Source organism: Oncorhynchus mykiss, chromosome 5 (assembly GCF_013265735.2).
Source record: "Oncorhynchus mykiss isolate Arlee chromosome 5, USDA_OmykA_1.1, whole genome shotgun sequence".
NCBI classification, from domain to species: domain Eukaryota; kingdom Metazoa; phylum Chordata; class Actinopteri; order Salmoniformes; family Salmonidae; genus Oncorhynchus; species Oncorhynchus mykiss.
In genome coordinates, this window is record NC_048569.1 from 30,380,320 (window position 1) to 30,401,660 (window position 21,341).

The 21,341-nt window shown below is 43.7% G+C and overlaps 1 protein-coding gene across 2 annotated transcripts in view; it reads left to right on the top strand.

Annotated features, from left to right (window-relative positions):
- The window catches only part of rgs3a (regulator of G protein signaling 3a), a 156,155-nt gene that overhangs the window by 40,514 nt on the left and 94,300 nt on the right, over positions 1 to 21,341 (top strand). For both annotated transcript variants that reach the window (XM_036977265.1, XM_021602436.2), the window contains one exon: positions 484 to 527. In XM_036977265.1, the coding sequence (XP_036833160.1) occupies positions 484 to 527 (44 nt within the window). The remainder of the gene's footprint in view (positions 1 to 483; positions 528 to 21,341) is intronic.

Below are 21,341 nucleotides of genomic sequence, written 5' to 3' on the forward strand. Positions count from 1 at the left end.
AGACATCCATCATGTGTGAGGTCTTCGGCAGATGACGTGGAAACGTAAATGTAACATTGAACACTTTGATGAACGTCTAATTCTGACGTGGGACTGTGAGAGCTTGTTGTACAACCGCACATGCATACACACACACATAAGTGACACCCTCCTCACACCTCCTCCTATCTGTCCCCTGGGTAGGACTAGGGCACTCATCACAGAAGGAGTCAACCCTGCTGTCAGATTGTCACCTCCAGTTGTCACCAGGGAGTGACATAGTGTGACATAGTGGTCCAGGGTGGGGACAGTGGTGACAGGGTGACAGACATCTAGCTTGGCCTCAGATGATCCAAGCTATTGATCTGGACCTACAGTAGATACACAGCATGTCTTTCGTGACGGATGACTTCCAGGACATTGACCAGTGGTAGGCAGCCTTTCCATCAACATCTGAATAATTCTTATTGGTAATATGTAATAACTTTTTTGTTCCTTCCACAGATCATGCTGAAGATCTGAGGATCTATCTCATCCACATGACTGAGGTAAGCAATGTGTGTGTGTGTGTCTCAGAGGGGCCATGCACTCCAGTGGAAATCACATTACAGGACAGACATAAGGATTGGCTCGGAGTTCTAATGAGAATGGACCCCTCTCTCTCTCTCTCTCTCTCGCTCCTGTTCATTCTCCCCCTCTTTCTCTCTCACTGAGCATCCTTCCAAACCAAAGCACTTATGTCATTACTTTCAGACACGATACTGATCACAAACATAAAGACTACTGACACTATACATTATGCTACTAATACAAAACGTCTCTCTCTCTCTCTCTCTCTCTCTCTCTCTTCCTCCTCCTCCTCCTACTCCTCCTCCTCCTCCTCCTCCTCTCCAACTTTTCCATCTCCGTCCACTTGTTTTGAAAGTTTTGAAAAATTGAACTCCTCCGTAAAACCTTGTTTTCTCTGTAGTGACCAACTGTGAATAATACATCTGGCATCATCACCCCATTGCCCCGTTCTCCTTTTAAATGTGCTCTGTAACCTAATTTACAAGCATATTAATCTATAACAGCTCACGGCTTTATGTAAAAACCGTCCAGACAAGGTAGCACTGTTTGGTATCTGCCCACTGGCAATGGTAAGAAGAAGGGAAAAAGCTCTAATATTCAGCCATGTCTAATTAAGATGGTTATAAATAGCAACTGCTACGCAAGTGAGGAGGGAGGAGCCGCCCATGGCTGGTGTGAGGAGTGAGAATGGTGCTTTTTGTAGACTGTAGTGTAGACACAGACAGACAGACCTTGTGGGTTAGGCCTTGTGATGGGATGTCTACTCCACCCTCTCCAGCCATTATCAAAGGAAGTAAATGTGTGTGTGTCTGTGTGTCTGTGAATGTGTGTGTGAGGCCATGTGTATCTCAAACACGCACAGAGACAAAACAGCATCACAAAATACATAATTCATAAAGCCTCAGTATCCTGTCAAACTTAATCCTGCACACACACACACACACACACACACACACACACACACACACACACACACACACACACACACACACACACACGTGCACATTCATCCATCATACCTAATTCAACTGTCATCACTTTCCTCTTGTTCATTTTCTGCCTGAAGGAACCAAGCATGTCAACTAAAACACTGCATGTACTTACAGGTCAAATCAAATCCAATTTATTTATATAGCCCTTCTTACATCAGCTGATATATCAAAGTGCTGTACAGAAACCCAGCCTAAAACCCCAAACAGCAAGCAATGCAGGTGTAGAAGCACGGTGGCTAGGAAAAACTCCCTAGAAAGGCCTAAACCTAGGAAGAAACCTAGAGGAACCAGGCTATGAGGGGTGCCCAGTCCTCTGATGGCTGTGCCGGGTGGAGATTATAACAGAACAAAGAGTTTCAGTTGAGTTTGAGTGCTGAGTTGAGTATGTATAGCACTCATACACACGCTGGGACTAAATAGTGTTGATAACCCCCTCTCATGGTTGATCCCCTACTTGATGCAGAGTGACTTGCCCCTAGGCCAGCCCCAGATACAGACCCTATATATAGACTATGGCTGGTCATTGCATTGGGAACTATTTAGCTTTGGCTGTAAATCTGTGAAAGTTGATTAGAGGAATGTCCTCAGGTCAGAGAGAGGGGGAGAGAGGGAAGGGAGAGAGGGAAGGAAGAGGGTGAGTGAGGGAAGGGATAGGAGAGAGAGGGAAGGGAGAAGGGGAGATAGGGAAGGAAGAAGGGGAGAGAGGGAAGGAGGAAGGGGAGAGAGGGAAGGAAGAAGGGGAGAGAGGGAAGGAGGAAGGGGAGAGAGGGAAGGGAGAGGGAAGGGCGAGGGGGAGAAAGTGAAGTGAGAGGGGGAGAGGGAATGAAGAGGGAGAGAGAGGGAAGGGAGAGGGGGAGAGGGAATGAAGAGGGGGGAGAGGGAAGGGAGAGGGAAGGGAGGGAAGGGAGGAGGGGAGAGGGAAGGGAGAGTGTAGAGAGGGAAGAAGAGGGGGAGCGAGGGAAGGGAGAAGAGGAGAGGGGGAGAGAGGGAAGGAAGAAGGGGAGAGAGGGAAGGAGCAAGGGGAGAGAGGGAAGGAAGAGGGAAGGGAGAGGGAAGGATGAGGGGGAGAAAGTGAAGGGAGAGGGGGAGAGGGAAGGAAGGGGGGAGAGAGGGAAGGGAGGGAAGGGAGAAGAGACGGAGAGGGAAGGAAGAGGGTAGAGAGGGAAGAAGGGGGGGGAGAGAGGGAACGGAGGGAAGGGACAAGGGGAGAGAGGGAAGGAAGAAGGGGAGAGAGGGAAGGAAGAGGGAAGGGAGAGGGAAGGAACAGGGGGAGAAAGTTAAGGAAGAGGGGGAGAGAGGGAACGGAGGGAAGGGAGGAGGGGAGAGAGGGAAGAGAGAGAGGGAGGGGAGAGGGCAAGAGAGGGAAGGGAGAGGGAAGGGAGGGAAGGGCGAGGGAAGGGAGAGGAGGAGAGGGGGACGGGAGAGGGAAGGGAGAGCTGGAGAGAGGGAGAGAGGGAAGGGAGAGGGAAGGGAGAGGGGGAGAGATGGAAGGAAGAGGGGGAGAGAGGGAAGGGGGAGAGGGAAGGCTGATCTATAGGCATTGACCACTGGGACGTGTGACTTGATCACTGTTTTCCTGATTGAGTGCTCTGTCATGTGAGGAAATGAAGAGTGGGGAGATGACTGTGACCCTCCCTCTGGAGTGTGTGTGTGTGTGTGTGTGTGTGTGTGTGTGTGTGTGTGTGTCTGTGTCTGTGTCTGTGTCTGTGTCTGTGTCTGTGTCTGTGTCTGTGTCTGTGTCTGTGTCTGTGTGTGTGTGTGTGTGTGTGTGTGTGTGTGTAGCCAGGTCACCCGTGATACAAGAGTGAGTGCTTTTTACCTTTCAGTTTTTCTAGGGCATTGCGGATGGTGATGTAGGACGGGATGGTGGAGGTGGATGGGTGTAAGCATCTGCCTCTGATTCCAAAGGTTGCAAGTTTGATAGAAAGTTGTTTAACCGTTACCATAACCGTTCGCAGTTAATGCCTAACCTTAAGAATTTGGAATTAACGCCTGAACATAACCCTAACATTAACCATTTGGAGTTAATGCCTAAACTTACCCTTAAACACTTCAAAATGTGATGTTTGAAAAACATGGATGTACGGCTGTATTACAGTGTATGGGTGTGTGTGTGTGTGTGTGTGTGTGTGTGTGTGTGTGTGTGTGTTTGAGTGGGTTTTTCTGAATATGTGTGCATGAAAGAATGTGAGTAGTGTAATGTAATATAGTCTAATTAGATTGTTCCTCTCTGGGCTCTGTGCTGTGCGGTAATGGTAGCGTGAGTCTTATCTGCAGCCCCTGGTCAGGGTCACAGAGTGTATGTGTGTGTTTTAGCAGGATGTAATGTGATTCATCGTCTCCCTGCTCGGCTGAAATGACAGTGTGATCTCTCCACAGCCCTGAGAAATGGACACACACACACGCAACACACACACACACACACACACACACACACACACACACACACACACACACACACACACACACACACACACACACACACACACACACACACACACACACACACACAAACACACACACACACAGAGACATACACACACACACACACACACACACTCTCCACTCCACTAATATACTGTACCGACACACTGATTACCAGCAGGCAGGTCAAACTTATGTTTCTCCTTCTTCTCTTCCGTTCATAACATAACATACGAGTGCAGAGCATTAGGGCTCTAATCATGTCCAGTCTATCTCCCTGGGGCTCTATCATATTCATACACATATGTGTCGGCATCCAGAGGTGAATATGTCCTCTCCAAAAGAGGGATAGAGCACTTCAAAAGGTCTGAGAAAATAAAAATGCTCTGTCTACTTTCTCACACACTTCTCAAAGCAGAGTGTATTATCTGGAGGCCAGGGTGAAAAGGTGGAGAGGTTTTGGTTTCTGTTTTCTGTGCTTTATGACAGTACAGTATGACAGTACAGTATGACAGTACAGTAGCATACAGTGTTTGGACATAATTCACTGCCTGATTCTTTATCCCCTCGTATGGTATTATTTTATTCCTTATCCATGTTTAAACAATTCACTGAACTTTGGATGATTGTGTTGAGGAGACCATTGGAGGAGAATGATAGCTCAATGTATGATCATATTGGTTGCAGTTGAGGGATTCAGCTCATTATTGTTAGTGTGTGTGTGTGTGTGTGTGTGTGTGTGTGTGTGTGTGTGTGTGTGTGTGTGTGGTCCCTGGTTCAGTAACATAGCTAGAGTTTGACAGTAGATTTCATCCTCTTTGAAAACAAACACACACACGTACGCATACAACGTTTACTTCCTTTGATAATGGCTGGAGAGAGTGGAGCAGACATCCCATCACAAGACCTGACCCACAATATCTGTCTGTGTGTGTGTGATCAAAGAAATCTCAAATCAAACTCTAGCCATATTACATAATCAGCTTAATACATTACTATGCCTCTCCACTTACCTAAACTATCTACAGTGGCAACAAAAAGTATGTGAACCCTTTGGAAATACCTGGATTTCTGCATAATTTGGTCGTAAAATTTGATCTGATCTTCATCTAGGTCACAACAATAGACAAGCACAGTCTGCTTAAACTAATAACACACAAACAATGATATGTTTTCATGTCTTTATTGAACACACCGTGTAAACATTCACAGTGCAGCGTGGGAAAAGGTATGTGAACCTTTGGATTTAATAACTGGTTGACACTCCTTTAGCAGCAAAAACCTCAACCAAACTTTTTCTGTAGTTGCGGATCAGACCTGCAAAACGGTCAGGAGGAATTTTGGACCATTCCTCTTTTCAAAACTGTTTCACTTTGGCAATATTCTTTGGGATGTCTGGTGTGAACTGCTCTCTTGAGGTCATGCCACAGCATCTCAATCGGGTTGAGGTCAGGACTCTGACTGGGCCACTCCAGAAAGCGTATTTCCTTCTGTTGAAGCCATTCTGATGTTGATTTACTTCTGTGTTTTGGGTCGTTGTCCTGTTGCATCACCCAACTTCTGTTGAGCTTCAATTGACAGACAGATGCAAAATGTCTTGATAAACTTGGGTATTAATTTTTCCATCGATGATAGCAAGCTGTCCAGGCCCCGAGGCAGCAAAGCAGCCCCAAACCATGATGGTCCCTCCACCATACTTTACATTTGGGATGAGGTTTTGTTGTGGGAGTGCTGTGCCTTTTTTTCTCCACACATAGGGTTGTGTGTTCCTTCCAATCTGTCCACAGAATATTTTGCCAGTAGTGCTGTGGAACATTCAGGTGCACTTTTGCAAACTTCAGATGTACAGCATTTGTTTGGGGACAGCAGTGGCTTCTTCCTTGGTGTCCTCCCATTAACATCATTCTTGTTTAGTGTTTAACGTATCGTAGATTCGTCAATAGAGATGTTAGCATGTTCCAGAGATTTCTGTAAATCTTTAGCTGACACTCTAGGATTCTTCTTAACCTCATTGAGCATTCTGCGCTGTGCTCTTGCGGTCATCTTTGCAGGATGGCCAGTCCTAGGGAGAGTAGCAACAGTGCTGAACTTTCTCCATTTATAGGCAATTTGTCTTACTGTGGACTGGTGAACATCAAGGCTTTTAGAGATACTTTTGTAACCCTTTCCAGGTTTATGCAAGTCAACATTTCTTAATCTTAGGTCTTCTGAGAACTCTTTTGTTCGAGGCATGGTTCACATTAGGCAATGCTTCTTGTGAATAGCAAACTCAAATTCTGTGATTGTTTTTTATAGGGCAAGGCAGCTCTAACCAACATCTCCAAAATGTTTCTCATTGATTGGACTCCAGGTTAGCTGACTCCTGATTCCAGTTAGCTTTTGGAGAAGTCATTAGTTTAGGGGTTCACATACTTTTTCCAACCTACACTGCGAATGTCTAAATTATGATTGTGTGTTTTTATGTGTGTGTGTGTGTGTGTGTGTGTGTGTGCAAGGAATGGGAAGGAGCACATGCATGCGCTCATTTACACACACACACACACACACACACACACACACACACACACACACACACACACACACACACACTCTCCTCTGCACTGTTTTCCGAATCCAAGCACACACACCACGCTACAAATTATGCGTACATACACATAACTATACACAGTTTACTTTGAGTCACACAGTATGCTACGCACACTCCTAAACCCTACAATGTACACCACTGAGCAGAGCATTGATACACACCATTTTCATATAATGTGGTGGAATGGTAAGCTAATTTGAAGATCTATATGTTGTTTGTGAATACTCTTGTCGTAAGTCTGTTAGCTAGTATTGTCTGTGTAGGATGGGTTAAGCAATGATTTCCTTGTTCTTTTCCCCTATGAATTGCTGTCATGTACATTTTGAGAGCAACATTGTATTTGTTTGCAGAAGAGGTAGAGGTCTTAGATTGCATTGGCTGAGTACTTTGATTCTGCTGGAGAGAGCTGAATAAGTCCAGCAGCTATTTGTTGGCATTGACAATGTTATCTCAGACACTGCTACAGTACCTCTTCTCACGGTCTTATCCTCTACCACAAACCCTTTTGAAGGCCCTTGTATTATTTCCCACCTCCCCTCAACAAAATAATAAACCAGCATGTCTTTTTTTTTTAGGAACTCAGTCGGGGTCTCAACTTAATGTTGAGAGTTATAATAGTAGAATACACAAGGTGCAAGTTAAAAATGTGGTTGTGCATCCGCAGTTTTTCTCTTGTTATATCAGTCACTGATAGTCACTCAATTAGCTATGTCAGCTAACATTTTTTAGATTTGTAAGTAAGTTTAGCGGCCAGCTATCTATAACTGTTATCATGGTCATATTACTGACCTCGGGGGCCCAGTTGATTTTGTTAGTCAGTCTCACTCAGATGTCATATTAAAAATGGCAAACATTTCACTCTACCCTGTGGCAAAATGAGTAGAATTGCATGAAATTAGTTATCAAATGGCAAACTTTTCTCTCTGCACCATGGCAAAATGTGTAGAATTTTATTAAATTGGATATGGTTACACAGACCCGTGAACAACTGTGGCCTGATGAGTTCAGAATTTCTGGGTGGCTTCCACCCCCATCAATGTTGCCCATCCCTGCTCTACCACTTTCTCCTCATCCTCTTACTCAGTGAGGCTGAGTGTATGACCTCTCCGTCCCCTCTACTGAGTCCAGGTCCCCTCAGACCCCCATGTCCTTCTCTCTCTGATCTAGAGGACATCCTATTTTAGCAGCCGCTCCAAAAGGAACCAATCTAACCCAGATTCACATAGGAGACTGGAAATGTGTGTGTTTGTGTGTGTGTGTGTGTGTTTGGAAAGCGTCAAGTGTGTGTGAGCGAGAGAAAGCGAGGGAAAGCAAGAAGGTGTTAGAGTTGAAGGGATACGAGACGATACGAGATTAAGAGAAGCTCTGACAAAATTTACTAGGCTGAAATATCCTCCCTTGACCTTGTGCGTTGTGGTTCTCAACCGGGTCACCATGGGTAACCTAGCAGATCGGGTTGGGACCAAGAAGAGGTTCATCAGGGGTGCAGACTCCCTCCAGAAGCACCTGCTCTCTGACTGCACAGACGTGAGTGAATCTGGTCAACACTACTGCTTGGTTCGAGAGACTCTAGAGTTTATAGGGAGGAAACTGTTGTTTTGATTTAAGGTTCAATAAAGGTTGATTAGGGGTTATGCTTTTTGACTGTGAAGAATAGAGTGCCTTTGGTCAACGGATCTGCTCAGGCTGCGTTTCAGAGCGTCTAGAGGAAACTAATTGGCGGTGATAATGTGGGTTCATCAACATCAGCGTTGGTGAAAGGTGATGAACTAGTGGTGTGCTCATGACCTGTTGGAGTTGTACATGTCCATGTAAAGTCGTTTGAGGACGGTGTTGAAAGGTAGTTTTAGTAGCCTCCCACCCTCTTCTTCTCTCATGAGGACAGCCTGTGTGGAGTTTAGTTTACACTGTCAACCCCATAAAATGTTATTATCCATCATACTTCAACTACAGGTTGGTGTTATGAATTGCCTGTGAAGTGGAAAGCTAATTATAACTATAGATGAGATACAGTTGGTATTCTGCTATGCACTGTGCATACAGAAGTATAGATCATTTTGTCCCTTGTGTGCTCAGTTAGATGTTGTCTATAGAGGAGAGGCAGTGAGATATGGTTGGGTAGGTTACTTTCTAAGTGTAATCTAGTACAGGTACTAGTTACCTGTCCCAATTTTTTATCAGTAGTGTAACTTTTTAATTACCTAAACCCAGTAACGCAACCTGATGACTTTCTGTTTCTTTTGTTAAAAGGTATTAAAAGAAGACAAAAAGGATCCAGCAAACGCATTTGGTGTGTCTGTCACGTTCTGACCCGGGTTCCTTTGTTATGTCTTTGTTTTAGTATGGTCAGGGCGTGAGTTGGGTGGGTTGTCTATGTTCGCTTTTTCTATAAATTGGGATTTCTGTGTTCGGCCTAGTATGGTTCTCAATCAGAGGCAGCTGTCAATCGTTGTCCCTGATTGAGAATCATACTTAGGTAGCCTGGTTTCACTTTTGAGTTGTGGGTGTTAGTCTTCCGTGTCAGTGTTTGTTACCACACGGGACTGTTTTGTTTATTCACGTTTATTGTTTTGTTCCAGTGTTCTGTTGTGTTTTGATTAAACATTATGGACACTTACCACGCTGCGCATTGGTCCTCCGATCCTTCTCGCTACTCCTCAGAAGAAGAGGAGGACGGGATCCGTTACAGTGTCATCATAGGGGTCCCTGACTTGTCGTCAGACTCGCTCAGGTGGAACAAACTTAAACTTGTACCTATTAAGGTTATTATGGTATAAAAAACTGAAACTAAAAAATGCATAAATAAATTGAAAAACTATTTAGTAAACTGAAATAAAATAATTAGAAAAACATTTGAAAAAATAAAACTATATTGAAACTATTATCTTTGACTGCAAAACAAATGAAAATATATATATATTTTGATATGATTACTTTTTTCTAATGGGGTTATCGAGCTTCTGAATCTGGCGGGTAAATGCTGCCATTTTTCGAATAGACCTAGGTTGTGCATCACTTTCACCAGCTACACTGCATATTAACAGGTGTGCCTCGTTAAAAGTTCATTTGTGGATTTTTTTTTTTTTTTTAATGCATTTGAGTCAATCAGTTGTGTTGTGACAAGGTAGGGCTGGTATACAGAAGATAGCCCTATTTGGTAAAAGACCAAGTCCATATTATGGCAAGAACAGCTCAAAAGGCAAAGAGAAATGACAGACCATCATTTATTTTTGCCATGAAGGTCAGTCAATACGGAACATTTCAAGAACTTTGAAGGTTTCTTCAAGTGCAGTTGCAAGAACCATCAAGCACTATGGTGAAACAAGCTTTCATGAGGACCCCCACAGGAAATGAAGACCCAGAGGTATCTCTGCTGCAGAGGATAGCCTCATTAGAGTTACCCATCCTCAGAAATTGTTGCTCAAATCAATGCTTCACAGTGTTCAATAAAAGACACATCTCAATGTAACCCTCTCACCAGGCTCGAATTTGACTCTCGCAATATTACCTTACATTTTTTATGCACCACATCAAAAGAAATACAAATAATGAACCCCAATGAGTCGTGCACAACCCATGTCCAAATTATTTCAAGCTTGTTTAACCCGCTGGCGCGCATTGGAGCTGAACAAAAAATGACGACACACATAAAGTCCAGAAGCACCTCACCATTGTGGTTACTCACTACTCGTAGATATTCCCTCAGTAAAGTATGGCAGTTCCTTGCAGGTTTCCTCACAAGATCCACAGCAAGCACAGCTGTCAATGCAGACAGTACTCTTTAGCAGTAACCGATATCCCATGGGAACATGAACTCGTCAAGCTTTCCCAAGCAATTCTCTCTCGGTTTCACACAATGCTAGGCTAACCTCAAGGCTGTCAAATACCTCCAAGATGAGACTGTAGCTTCAGTCTTTACTAAGTCTTTCTTAAAAAAATTATAACTCTCTTATAAAATAAAATCATTATTTCTCTTCAAACTCGGTAGGTTACGGTTTTGTTTTACTTTTTATTGTCTTCTTTTATAATTATTCTTCACCAACGGTCATAATGTACTGTCCATCCTTTTCTCAATCTCTCTCTCCCTCTCTTTTTTTCCCAGGCCTCCCGTTAACCAGGTCCACTCTCCCATTGGCCACAGCTTAACAAGCGACCTTATTGGTCAAAACTTAAACTTAAAAGTTAACCAAGCCATTCACTTATACCTTAAAGAAATATGTCTTCAAAAGAAATGCATTAACAACATTACAATACGGGAGCAATTCAATCACCTTTTAAATATAAAGCCAATTAATTATAACAAATAAACTCAATACTTGGTTTTAACAAGAATAAACTCAATACTTGGTTTTAACAAGGGTATTACATGAACATCAACTGTTCAGAGGAGGCTGTGTGAATAAGTCCTTCATGGCAAAATAACTACAAAGAAACCACTACTAAAGGACACCAATACGAAGAGGGGACTTGCTTGGGCCAAGAAATACAAGCCATGGACATTAGACCAGTGGAAATCTGTCATATTGTCTGATTAGTCCAAATTTTAGATTTTTGGTTCCAACCGCCGTGTCTTTGTGAGACGCAGAGTAGGTGAACGGATGATTTTTGCATGTGTGTTTCCCACCTTGAAGCATGGAAGAGGAGGTGTGATGTGTGGGGGTGCTTTGCTGGTGACACTGTCTGTGATTTATTTAGAATTCAAAGCACACTTAACCAGCATGTCTTCCACAGCATTCTGCAGCAATACGCCATCCCATCTGGTTTGCGCTTAGTGGGACTATCATTTGTTTTTCAACAGGAAAATAACCCAAAACTCACCTCCAGGCTTTCTAATGGCTATTTGACCAAGTATAGTGATGGAGTGCTGCATCAGATGACCTGGTCTCCGCAATCACCTGACCTCAACCCAATTGAGATGGTTTGGGATGAGTTGGACTGCAGAGTGAAGGAAAAGCAGCAAAGAAGTGCTCAGCATATGTGGGAACTCCTTCAAGACTGTAAGAAAAGCATTCCAGGTGAAGTTGGTTTAGAGAATGCCAAGAGTGTGCAAAGCTGTCATCAAGGCAAAGGGTGGCTATCTGAAGAAATATATTTGGCTATCTGAAAATATATTTAGATTTGTTGTACACCATTTTTGGTTACTACATGATTGTACATGTGTTATTTCATAGTTTTGATGTCTTCACTACTATTCTACAATGTAGAAAATAGAAAAAATAAAGAATGAGTTGGTGTGTCCAAACTTTTGACTGGTACTGTATATTTTCAAAATATATATCTGGGAGATTGGAAATGATGCAGACAATTACATTGATAGAAGCTACAATCTGTCTGCAATATTAAAGCTGATCTACCCCCCCCCCACCCCTATAAAAATAAAGGAAATGTGTGACAGGACTACCTCAAATTGTGACTGAGGCTTCTAGCCTCCCACACATAATGCTGCTTTCTGTCCATAACACTAAAAGTAAAAGTCAATCTAAATAATATAAAAACAAAATAGAAATGTTTTTATCAAACTGAAACTGTATAAACATGTGTAAATCCTGTCTGAAATAGAACTGAATTTCAAATGGAAATCTAAAAACTAAAATCACAAAACGATAACAACATTGGTGCCTGTCTTCAATGCTGAATTGAATGTCATTGAGAAAGTTGTCCTCATATTTCTTTCCCGCCAAAATCCTTTCTGAACTTCAAAGTAAACATCTAGTTTTTCAAAAATGTCTGTAATATGCTTTTTTTGTTTGTTGATGGTAACGTAAGTGATTAAAGATACAGTTTATTTGTAATCAGATTATATTTAACTGATTACATGCAATCACTTATTCCCCAACCCTGCTGTAAGGCCCAACACAATCATCAAATTTACCTAGGTGACAAATTAAGACGGAAGTATCACCAACAATGACCAAACACAGTAGTAATGATGACTAATGCGGGTTTACTTATCTAAATACAGTCTTTATCAAGTATCGCCTGTTGGACTTAGCCTGACAATTGTATCTGATTGCATTAACTGATCGTACCATCAATCACTTTGAGACTACTGAGTCAAATGTCTTCTTCAACAAGTGTATTTCTTGCTCTGTTGGAATGAGTGATGAATGGAGGAGACGTGGCAGATAGAGGTAGCAGATAGAGAGAGAGATGAAGTAGATAAAGTAGGTGTCCTCACAATGTAAAACGCATGACTAAGTTGGTATGACAGTAAGGGATACAAACAGTCCTTTTTGTGTGATCTATTTGCAGAAAAAAGGTCAAATTAATCACGGGCCACTTTTGGGTGTGACGTTTTTGTGCTTGGGGCATAGCTGTGACACTAGTTCCACGTGATGATGTACTAAAAGTCCAACAGACAACATTTTTACTTACTTTGTTAACATGGGCTGCAAGGATTTTTCCATCTCTGCGTGTGCCTGCCTTTGCATAAGTATGTGGGTGTATGTACGTCTGCGTGTCTGCGTCTGCTTGAATGTGTCTATATCTTCCCACTCCAAGACCTTTCCATCACGGTTGACAACTCCACAGTTCCACCTCTGAGAGAGCAAAGAACCTTGGGGTGACCCTGGACCACACCCTGTCATTCTCCGCAAACATCAAAGCAGTGACTCGCTCCTGCAGGTTAAAGCTCTACAACATCCGTAGAGTACGACCTTTCCTTACATAGAAAGTTGAGCAGGTCCTAATCTAGGCACTTGTCGTCTCCCGTCTGGACTACTGCAACTCTCTGATGGCTGGGCTCCCCGCTTGTGCCATCAAACCTCTGTAATTTAACCAGACTGCCGCAGCCCACCTGGTGTTCAACCTTCCCAAGTTCTCCCATGTCACCCTGCTCCTCTGCACACTACACTGGCTTCCAGTCAAAGCTTGCAACCGATACAAGACCATGGTGCTTGCCAGCGGAACAGCAAGAGGAACTGCCTCTCCCTACCTTCAGGCTATGCTCAAACCCAACACCCCAACTCGAACACTCTGTTCTACCACCTCTGGTCTATTGGCCCTTGCACCACCACGGGGGGTCAGCTCCCACTCAGCCCAGTCAAAGCTCTTCTCTGTCCTGGCACCCAAATGGTGGAACGAGCTTCCCCCTGACCCTAGAACAGCAGAGTCCCTGCCCATCTTCCAAAAACGTCTGAAACCATACCTCTTCAAAGAATATCTCAAATAAGACATCTCAGACTCACTTTCTGCACACCTGTGTTTTTACACCATGATATGCAGCCTGTCATCCTCAGATAAGGGGGGCTGAGCGGTATCCACCCTGTGGTTGTTGTCAGCGAAACTGTGTTCTTTATGGTGGCAATCAATAACAGGGCAATGTCAGGGCATCCCTCGTCTGGTCTGATTGCACTGAGAACTGCTTTACTATCTCTTTGTCACTGTACTGGGGCCGGGACTGATAGACTGTGTGGCTTAATCACAAGTTTAATATGCTGGGAGAGATAGATTGGGCAGCCCTGACAGCGCCCATACATCTACTTGTAATGACATAAAGACTTCACTCTCAGTGGGATGATTGAGATCTTTGGCTTCAATAGCCTCCTCAGATCTAGCCTCCTAGATCAACTCAATTTGGAGCACTCTTGGGATCCTATGACGGACAAATGGTACAAACTATGTCTTTGTCAAAGAACAGTAGGTGGTGTTCTTTGAAAAATACATTGTTTGTACCATTTGTCCATGTATGCTTTTAATCTGATTAAAGAAATGATGACAGTGCTAAAGTACTGTTGTGAGTTTGGGTAATGCTGTCCAACTTTTCCTTCACTTAATAAAGCAGAATTACAGTGTTTGAAATTGAAACAGCGATAATAGTTTGCTTTAGTTGAGCATACATACAATATGACATTACTCAAGGCCAGTAATATGCTTATCACTCTCCCTAATGGCTATCTGGAGGCCTGTAAAGGCCTAGAGCTCCAGTAATGTCCCTCCCTGTGCCACACATCTCTGTCTGGGCATGCATTAAAGAAGCACTGGTTTAAGCCCCAAACATCCCCTCTTGGAACCAACACACAAATAGATGAAAGAGTGTGGGAATTATGATGTAGATGAGAAGGAATCAAACATCTCTCTGTTGTCTGTTTGTTTACAAAAATAAACAACTTTTTGTTAAGTCTGAAATGTTTTTAATATATAATAATTTGAGTCATTTGATCATGTGTTAGATTCCAATGTACTGTATGCTATTTCATAGAGCTCTGATAAGGGCTCCATTTTGAAGGGGAAAACTACCCAGACTAGTTTGACCTTGATTCTATAAGAGTGGCTACCTTAGAGACCAACTACTGTAGAAGCTCAAGACCAAGGTCAGCTATTTCTAGCCTCCTCATCAGATATACTCTAAAATTAACCTGTGTGTGTGTGTGTGTGTGTGTGTGTGTGTGTGTGTGTGTGTGTGTGTGTGTGTGTGTGTGTGTGTGTGTGTGTGTGTGTGTGTGTGTGTGTGTGTGTGTGTGTGTGTGTGTGTGTGTGTGTGTGTGTGTGTGTGTGTGTGTGTGTGTGTGTGTGTGTGTGTGTGTGTGTGTGTGTGTGAGTGAGTGAGTGAGTGAGTGAGTGAGTGAGTGAGTGAGTGAGTGAGTGAGTGAGTGAGTGAGTGAGTGAGTGAGTGAGTGAGTGAGTGAGTGAGTGAGTGATGCTTTGAACACCCCAGGCATCTTTGAAAACCACTGGTATTCAATTTAGCTGAGCAACAATAGACATACAGCGTAACTCTATAGAGCTCTGTAGAGCAATTCAACTGAAGTTATCCCACCAATGCATAACCTATGTCCAGCGGAATGCTATTACTATCATAGTCTATATGCCTTTCACTATTTTCATTTGACTCATACATAACACACAACACATGGTACACATGGATTAACCCAGCTCCTGTAGTGGGTCCTCATGACCCCCTTTTCAGCACCCCCACACTAACACGGCTACGTAGCGGGGCATGGGAACCAGAGCACCACAGTGAGAACCGTCTTTTATCGTCTGAACTTTAACCTCATCTACCCTGTGTCTGGACTCACTGGACATTATGACCTAATCACTTCGAGGAGGAGACTATGATGCAAGGGAGAATGAGGGAGAGAGAGAGAGAGGGAGGGGGACAGAGAAGAGAGAGAGCGGGAGGGAGAGTAGGGAGAGAGCGGGAGGGAGGGAGAGACAGTGAGAGAAGGGGAAGAGAGAGAGAGAGGGAGAGAGAGAGAGAGCAAGAGAGAGACAGAGAGAGAGGAGGGGGTGCGAGAAGGAGAGATAAAGAAAGAAAGTATATGTTATGGCATATGTTTCTAAATCAGACGGTTTACACAGTACTGTAGGCCTATTCTCTAATCTGTACTATCTAATTTGTTCCCGTGTGACCGACAAGTTAGGGCAAGTGACATGGGAGCTAAAAGTGACATGGGGGCTTGTTTACTGGTCGCTCGTTCACTGGTCGCTCGTTCACATGGGGTTAGCTCATTAAATGTTGGCTATTTTAAGCATTAGATTAGCCTTTCTTTAGCCTGTTCACTGGTAGCTCATCTATAACAGTACTGTACATCACATTGTACAGTTGTGGCTTGTGGAGGGATATATAAAATTAGCACTAGTACAGTACTGATAGCCCATTGACGATATTTGTGTTTAGCAGTACAGTATAGTACAGTACAGAAAGCTAGCTAAGCACTAGTGGGAACTGAGATACAGTAGTAGTGTGGCAGGTTATCATAGCATGTTCAGACCCACTTGGTGGTTTGTGAGTGATGGGGTTGTGACAGTGCTTTGTTCTTCAATGACTATGTGAGCTGCTGCACTACTACACGGGGACTGGACACATAAACAGGCATCGAAGCTCTGAGGAGCGTGACACCAGATGACACTCATCGTGGATGGAGATGACGTGAGTGTTTCTTAAAGCTGAACTCCATTGAATAGTGCTTTGACGGAAATGTTTCTGTTGAGCGGCAATGCTGTTTGACTGGTTGATGAGCAGGTGTTTTTAGTTGATGGGATACAACATACATAGTATCTAGGAAAGGAATAACAAATCCACCTTCAATTTATCCCAATTCAATCCCTTACTGCAAAGCCATTACCTATTTTCGCCTGGTTGCTTTGCTTCGCTTAAATCCCAATGAACAGCAGATTAGTAGCACTCAGGAGACATCAGCTTGTCATCAGCATTCATGCAGTGACCTACATTGCCTCTCTGGTTGGCATACTACGCTGCCATACCCAGCCTGCCAGGCTGATAGGGATGTCATCATCTCTGCCGTTCATTCTCTGTTGTAAAAGGTTCTCCAGAGCATAGCCAGAGTTGTATATCTAGTATTATAAACTTGGTGGTTTGAGCCCTGAATGCTGATTGGTTGACAGCTGTTGTATATCAGATCGTATACAACGGCTGGGTCTAATCTTGATTGCTGATTGGTTAAAACCGCATTCCAGCTGGTGTCTATTCCACAAGCTACCACCGGCTAAATCTATGATGTTAAAATGCCTATTTACTCTGTTGCATCTGACTGCGCAATCCACTGTCTCATCAGCCCAGCCAGGCAATTTATAAACTTGATCTCCACTATAAAAGCATCTAGACATTATCTCACATTTCTTTTAAACTAACATTTAGTTTTCAACAGCAGAGATTTGTATACACCTTGGTGTATGTCTCTACGACATTTGCAATATTGTTTAAATATTCAAATTCGATCCCCCGATGTCCTATAGTAATGAACGTCTTGGGAGTCCGAACGAAACAGACAGGCAGCGTTTCATCGAAATCATGATTCAGCTGGCATCATTTTTATGGATATATACAAATAAATGTAAATTGAAAAAAGGTCAAACGAAACAAAGTGCAATTGGTTGCAGTCTTTCCAGCTTCAGTTTGAAGTGATTGTGTTGTTGCCTAGCTCCTCTGAACAACAGTGTCCTGATGAGAAAGCAGGCACAATCACACCTCTTTAGCTCATAGTTATGGATGTATCCAAATAAATGTCACAAGAAAACAGCTTAAACAAATACAAACACTTTTGGCAGGGATTACAGCCTTGAGTCTTCTTGGCTATGATGCTGCAAGCTTGGCACACCTGTATTTGGGGAGTTTCTCTCATTCATCTCTGCAGATCCTCTCAAGCTCTGTCAGGTTGTATGGGGAGCGTCGCTGCACAGCTATTTTCAGGTCTCTCCAGAGATGTTCGATCGGGTTCCGCGCTCTGGCTGGGCCACTCAAGGACATTCAGAGACCACTCCTGCATTGTCTTGGCTGTGTGCTTAAGGTCGTTCCTGTTGGAAGATGAACCTTCGCCCCAGTCTGAGGTCCTGAGCACTCTGGAGAAGGTTTTCATCAAGGATCTCTCTGTACTTTGCTCCCTTCGATCCTGACTAGTCTACCAGTCCCTGACACTGAAAAACATCCCCACAGCATGATGCTGCCACCACCATGCTTCACTGTAGGGATGGTGCCATGTTTCCTCCAGACGTGATGCTTGGCAAAGTGTTCAATCTTGGTTTCATCAGACCAGAGAATCTTGTTTCTCATGGTCTGAGAGTCCTTTATGTGCCTTTTGGCAAACTCCAAGCGGGCTATTATGTGATTTTTTACTGAGGAGTGGCATCCATCTGGCCACTCTACCATAAAGGCCTGATTGGTGGAGTGCTGCAGAGAGGAACTCTGGGGCTCTGTCAGAGTGATCTCTCAATCTCTCCCGATTGCTCAGTTTGACCGGGCAGCCAGCTCTTCTTCCGTTTAAGAAGGATGGAGGCCACTGTGTTCTTGGGAGACTTTCAATGCTGCAGAAATATTTTGGTGCTATACCCTTCCCACATCTTCGCCTCGACACAATGTCAGAGCTCTACGGGCAATTCCTTCAACCTCATGGCTTGGTTTTTGCTCTGATATGCACTGTCAATTGTGGGACCTTATATAGACAGGTGTGTGCCTTTCCAAATCATGTCCAATCAATTTAATTTACCACAGGTGGACTCCCATCAAGTTGTAGAAACATCTCAAGGATGATCAATGGAAACAGGATGCACCTGGGCTCTGAATATTTATGTAAAAAATGTTAAACCAGTTTTCGCTTTGTCATTATGGGGCTTTGTTTGTAGACTGATGAGGAATTGACTTTATTTGATCAATTTTAGAATAAGGCTGTAACGTAAAAAGAAAAAAGTCAAGGGTTCTGAATACTTTCCAAATGCACTGTACTGTGTGTGCTGGCGTAGTCCACACCAAGGTGAGCATTGTTGACAGGAGGCCAGAGATCCATCTGCCAGATGGCTCTGGGGGAGGGTTCTAACTAGCGAGCAATTTAATCAATCTGATTACAGGGAAATGCTGCCTGTATTTTTAGCCACTCTAAGGCAGGCCAGTGGCCATTCATTAAGTTGTGTCTCGTTTGCTCTTGTGTTATCACTTGAATGTGGGTATGTAAGAATAAACATTGAGGTAGAGGCATAGGAGACTTAAAGAGAGTTGGGCAAATAGCTTGATCTTCCAAATGGGTACACATTGAGTTATACTGACTACCTGTACTGCATTTCAGTTTTGTTTTGCACAAGCATGTGGTTGCAATGCATTGGACAACATACAAAAACTTGGCTTGGAATTAAGAGTTCTGGTGCCAACACGAACGATAGTTTACCAAACTGTTCATCAATGGTTTATCAATGGTATGGTTTAGCGATATGCCGGGTAGAAGCTGTAGCAGGGGCTGGAGAATGTGTGCCCTGGTGTGTCTCAGGCCAGGGGTTTTGGGATGGAAGCCCCAGGGGAGAAGCCCCAGGGGAGAAGCCCCAGGGGAGAAGCCCCAGGGGAGAAGCCCCAGGGGAGAAGCCCCAGGGGAGAAGCCCCAGGGGAGAAGCCCCAGGGGAGCAACCAGATGCCACTTATGGAGGAGGAGCAATATGACCTTAACATGGAGGTCCCTACAGACTGGCTACTCTGGAATCTGTAGGATTTTGATGAATCTCTTGTCATTCTCCAGGGATTCAAGTCCTCAGTTCAACAGAGCATGGTGTTCTGTCCAAGTTGTTGTCTTTTCACTCAGTCATGGATCTAAGTTTTAAGGTTGTTCTGCATTGCAGCAAGTTGAGATTACATTTTTTAAGTACACTTTGTGACAAATGTATTTTGTAAAACACTACACAAATGACATTTGATTTGAAGTGTATTGATAGGGGGATGGTTTACCATGTGTTTTTCTGGGCTCGATTTATCTAGAAGAGGGATGCCAACATTCTTGGACCCTGAGCTAGCTAGCTACTCATGCAATGGCATTGTCCTTCACACACACTGCCTGCCGTTGTGGCAGTGCCCTAGAAAATGCTCCAGCCTGCCAAGACTGTGGTCAGCCGCAAACTGTCAACACTCCACTCATAGTCTTGTGAGGTTTTCATCGATGCTGACTTGAGTAATGAGTTTGAGGTAACCGATGAAAAATACCACAAATAGTTGGGATGGCGTGTAATAAAAAGTAGGGGAGACTGACAGCGTAATATTATATAATTGGGAGCAATTTGAGAAAAACTAGGCTATGAAAAGTATATTAAAAGCCATGTGCTTAGCAGTATGTCTCTCTCTGCCTCTCTTTCTCTCTCTCCTGTCATAGACATGTTTCTACCCTCCCTCCCTTCTGTGCTGCAGAGGAAGTGTGTCATGTCAGTGAGTGGGTTATGGCCAGAGCCTGGTGCGTCTCCCAGACCCATATACAGTATTTAGAAGGTTGGGGCAACTTTTAGAATTAGGAATATTCTTCTAATTCTAGACAGTCACACAGCATTGTTGAAATATTCCCCTTGTTATGTTAATGGTGAGCTAACATGGCTGCCATATCATTTTGTAGTGTCATATGCATTATAATGCAGAAACCTCAATGGCCTATCTCTCTAAATACATAGAATAAGTAAACACACTTCCTCCCAGACAGTGCAGGAATGTGTCCCTAGTAGCTATGAATCATAATACTCCAGGTTCACTGCATGGGCGTCACACACTACAAACTATACTCCAATGGAGTGGGGTATAGTCTCAGCTGATGCCGTTGTTGTTATTTTTTTCATTATTGTGCATGTTAATGTGTTACATTCATTTATTCAAATATAATTAAATTTGGCTTCTTTCGAGGCTGCAAGCAGCCTTATTTGGGCACATGTGAGCCCTTACCAGAGGAGGATATGTGCATGCATGTTGATGTGATTGCGTGAATGTAATTATGCCTGTGTGGGTATTTACAGTACTGAGCGGTGTGTGCGCTCCGCTAGGTCATTGGGCTGCTCCATGGCAGCTGTGTTTCTGTGTTGTGAGGCTGTGGGGCTGTGGGGAGTTGTCGGTCACAGCGGAGGTATCTATCTATCAGTGAGAGAATGCAGTCACTGTGGCCTGTCCACACTAAATGTGGCTCCTTCCATGGCGATGTCACTTCACACAATCCCACCAGACACAGCCAATGACAGGGCTCATTGGAGTCAGTCTGAGAAGGGGAGACAGAGAAACTGAGCTGAAAAAATTACATTGCTCTTATACTGCAGGGCACAACTGGCAATTTAAGTGTGTGATATGGGAAGGTTTATACACCTCTACTTTATATGCAGTAGCTCCACTAGTACTCCCCTAATAAGGAAGCAAGGTGGCTAGGGACACAACCCTATACTTCAGGGCCAAAGCAGAAGCTACTTGTTCACTTTTAAAGGTCGATGAGGGACTAACTACATGCTCACTTTTAAGGGTCTGACCAGGAACCACTTCTTCACTCCTTAAAGTGTGAGTGGGGACATTTACCTAACTGTTAAGGCCTGTGTGGTGCAGAGAAATT